General features: G+C 58.0%; 1 protein-coding gene across 1 annotated transcript in view; it reads right to left on the reverse strand.

Moving 5' to 3' along the window:
* LOC104279933 (peroxisomal N(1)-acetyl-spermine/spermidine oxidase-like) overlaps positions 1 to 1,289 on the reverse strand; it is a gene marked incomplete at both ends in the record, with an annotated part of 1,894 nt that overhangs the window by 329 nt on the left and 276 nt on the right. Inside the window, 3 exon segments of the mRNA XM_009877402.1 lie at positions 1 to 51; positions 243 to 498; positions 1,138 to 1,289. The exon segment at positions 1 to 51 is cut by the window's left edge and continues 19 nt beyond it; the exon segment at positions 1,138 to 1,289 is cut by the window's right edge and continues 42 nt beyond it. Of these exon segments, the coding sequence (XP_009875704.1) occupies positions 1 to 51; positions 243 to 498; positions 1,138 to 1,289 (459 nt within the window).

The raw sequence follows: 1,289 nt of genomic DNA on the forward strand, positions 1-1,289 counted from the left end.
ATGTACTCTGCCTCTTTCCCCGCAATGAAGCCGCAGAGGACGTGCCCATGCCTGGGGAGGAAAGATGCGGCTGAGAGCTGCCTGCTGCCCTCCTGCTGCTCGCTGCCCTGGGAGCACTGCTGCGGGCCGCCAGAGAAGGTCTTAAAGCTCCAGACAGGACAAAGATGCTCCTTTATGTTGCCGGGAAGATGCCCAGACCCCCAGTCCGCAGTGCCCCTTTGCTGACGCTTCTGGCCACGTACTGCTCCGGTGGCTGGAGGACCACAAATCCAATGAGCTTCTTGAACCAGCTGGCCTCCAGGTCGGTGCTGGGCTCCTCGAGAGGCGACTCATCCTCCCATACGACTTCGAGGAGCTGCTGCTGGGGTTCCCAGAAAGGCTGCTCGAACTCCAGGAAGATCTTGTTGTTGGTGCCGAAACCCAGGCGGCGAATGGCCTCCGTTTTCCTCTCAGGCAAGGGAGGCTGGAAGAAGTTCTGGTGGTGTTCCTTGAGGAAACCTGCAGGCGGAAGATCAGGCGGCTCTGTTCACTCCTAAACGGGCTCCAAGATGCTTTCCCCGTGCCACACCCCTTCTCAGCCTCACCTCTCCAAGAGGGGAGACCGGGAAGGGGTTTTGGCAAGTCATAGAATCGTAGAACAGTTCTGGCCGGAAGAGACCTTCAAGATCATAGAGTTCAACCTTTGTCCCAGCCCTATCAGCACCACTAAGCCATGCCCTTCAGCACAACATCCACCTGTCTCTTTAACGCCTCCAGGGATGGCGGCTCAGCCCCCTCCCTGGGCAGCCTGTTCCAATGCCTGACAACCCTCTTAGTAAAGAAATTCTTCGTAATACCTAACCTGAACCTCCCGTGGTGCAATTTCAGGCCATGTACCCTCATCCTGTCACTCGCCACTGGGGAGAACAGACCAACCCCCGCCTTGCTACAACCTCCTGTGTCAGGGAGTTGTAGAGAGTGAGAAGGTCTCCCCTCAGCCTCTTCCAGGCTGAACAGCCCCAGGTCCCTCAGCTGCTTCTCACCACACCTCCCTACCCTCAAGCAGATGACGTCCCTGCCCTCCATCTGCCCATTTCCAACCATGCCAACTCTTTGAGAGGGGACAGACAGGGCAAGGAAAGGCGTTGGTGTCCTCACCCAGCGGGACAGTAACGATGACGTGGTCGGCGAGGAAGGCATCTCCATCCTCGCACTCCACCCGGATGGGAAAATCCCTGGTGCTGTCCCCTTCCTCGTGGAAGGACCCTTTCCACTGGATGGTCCTCACCGCCTTGTTGAGCAGGATGGTG

The sequence above is a fragment of the Apaloderma vittatum genome, unplaced genomic scaffold, assembly GCF_000703405.1.
Source record: "Apaloderma vittatum isolate BGI_N311 unplaced genomic scaffold, ASM70340v1 scaffold40269, whole genome shotgun sequence".
In the NCBI taxonomy this organism is placed as follows: Eukaryota; Metazoa; Chordata; class Aves; order Trogoniformes; family Trogonidae; genus Apaloderma; species Apaloderma vittatum.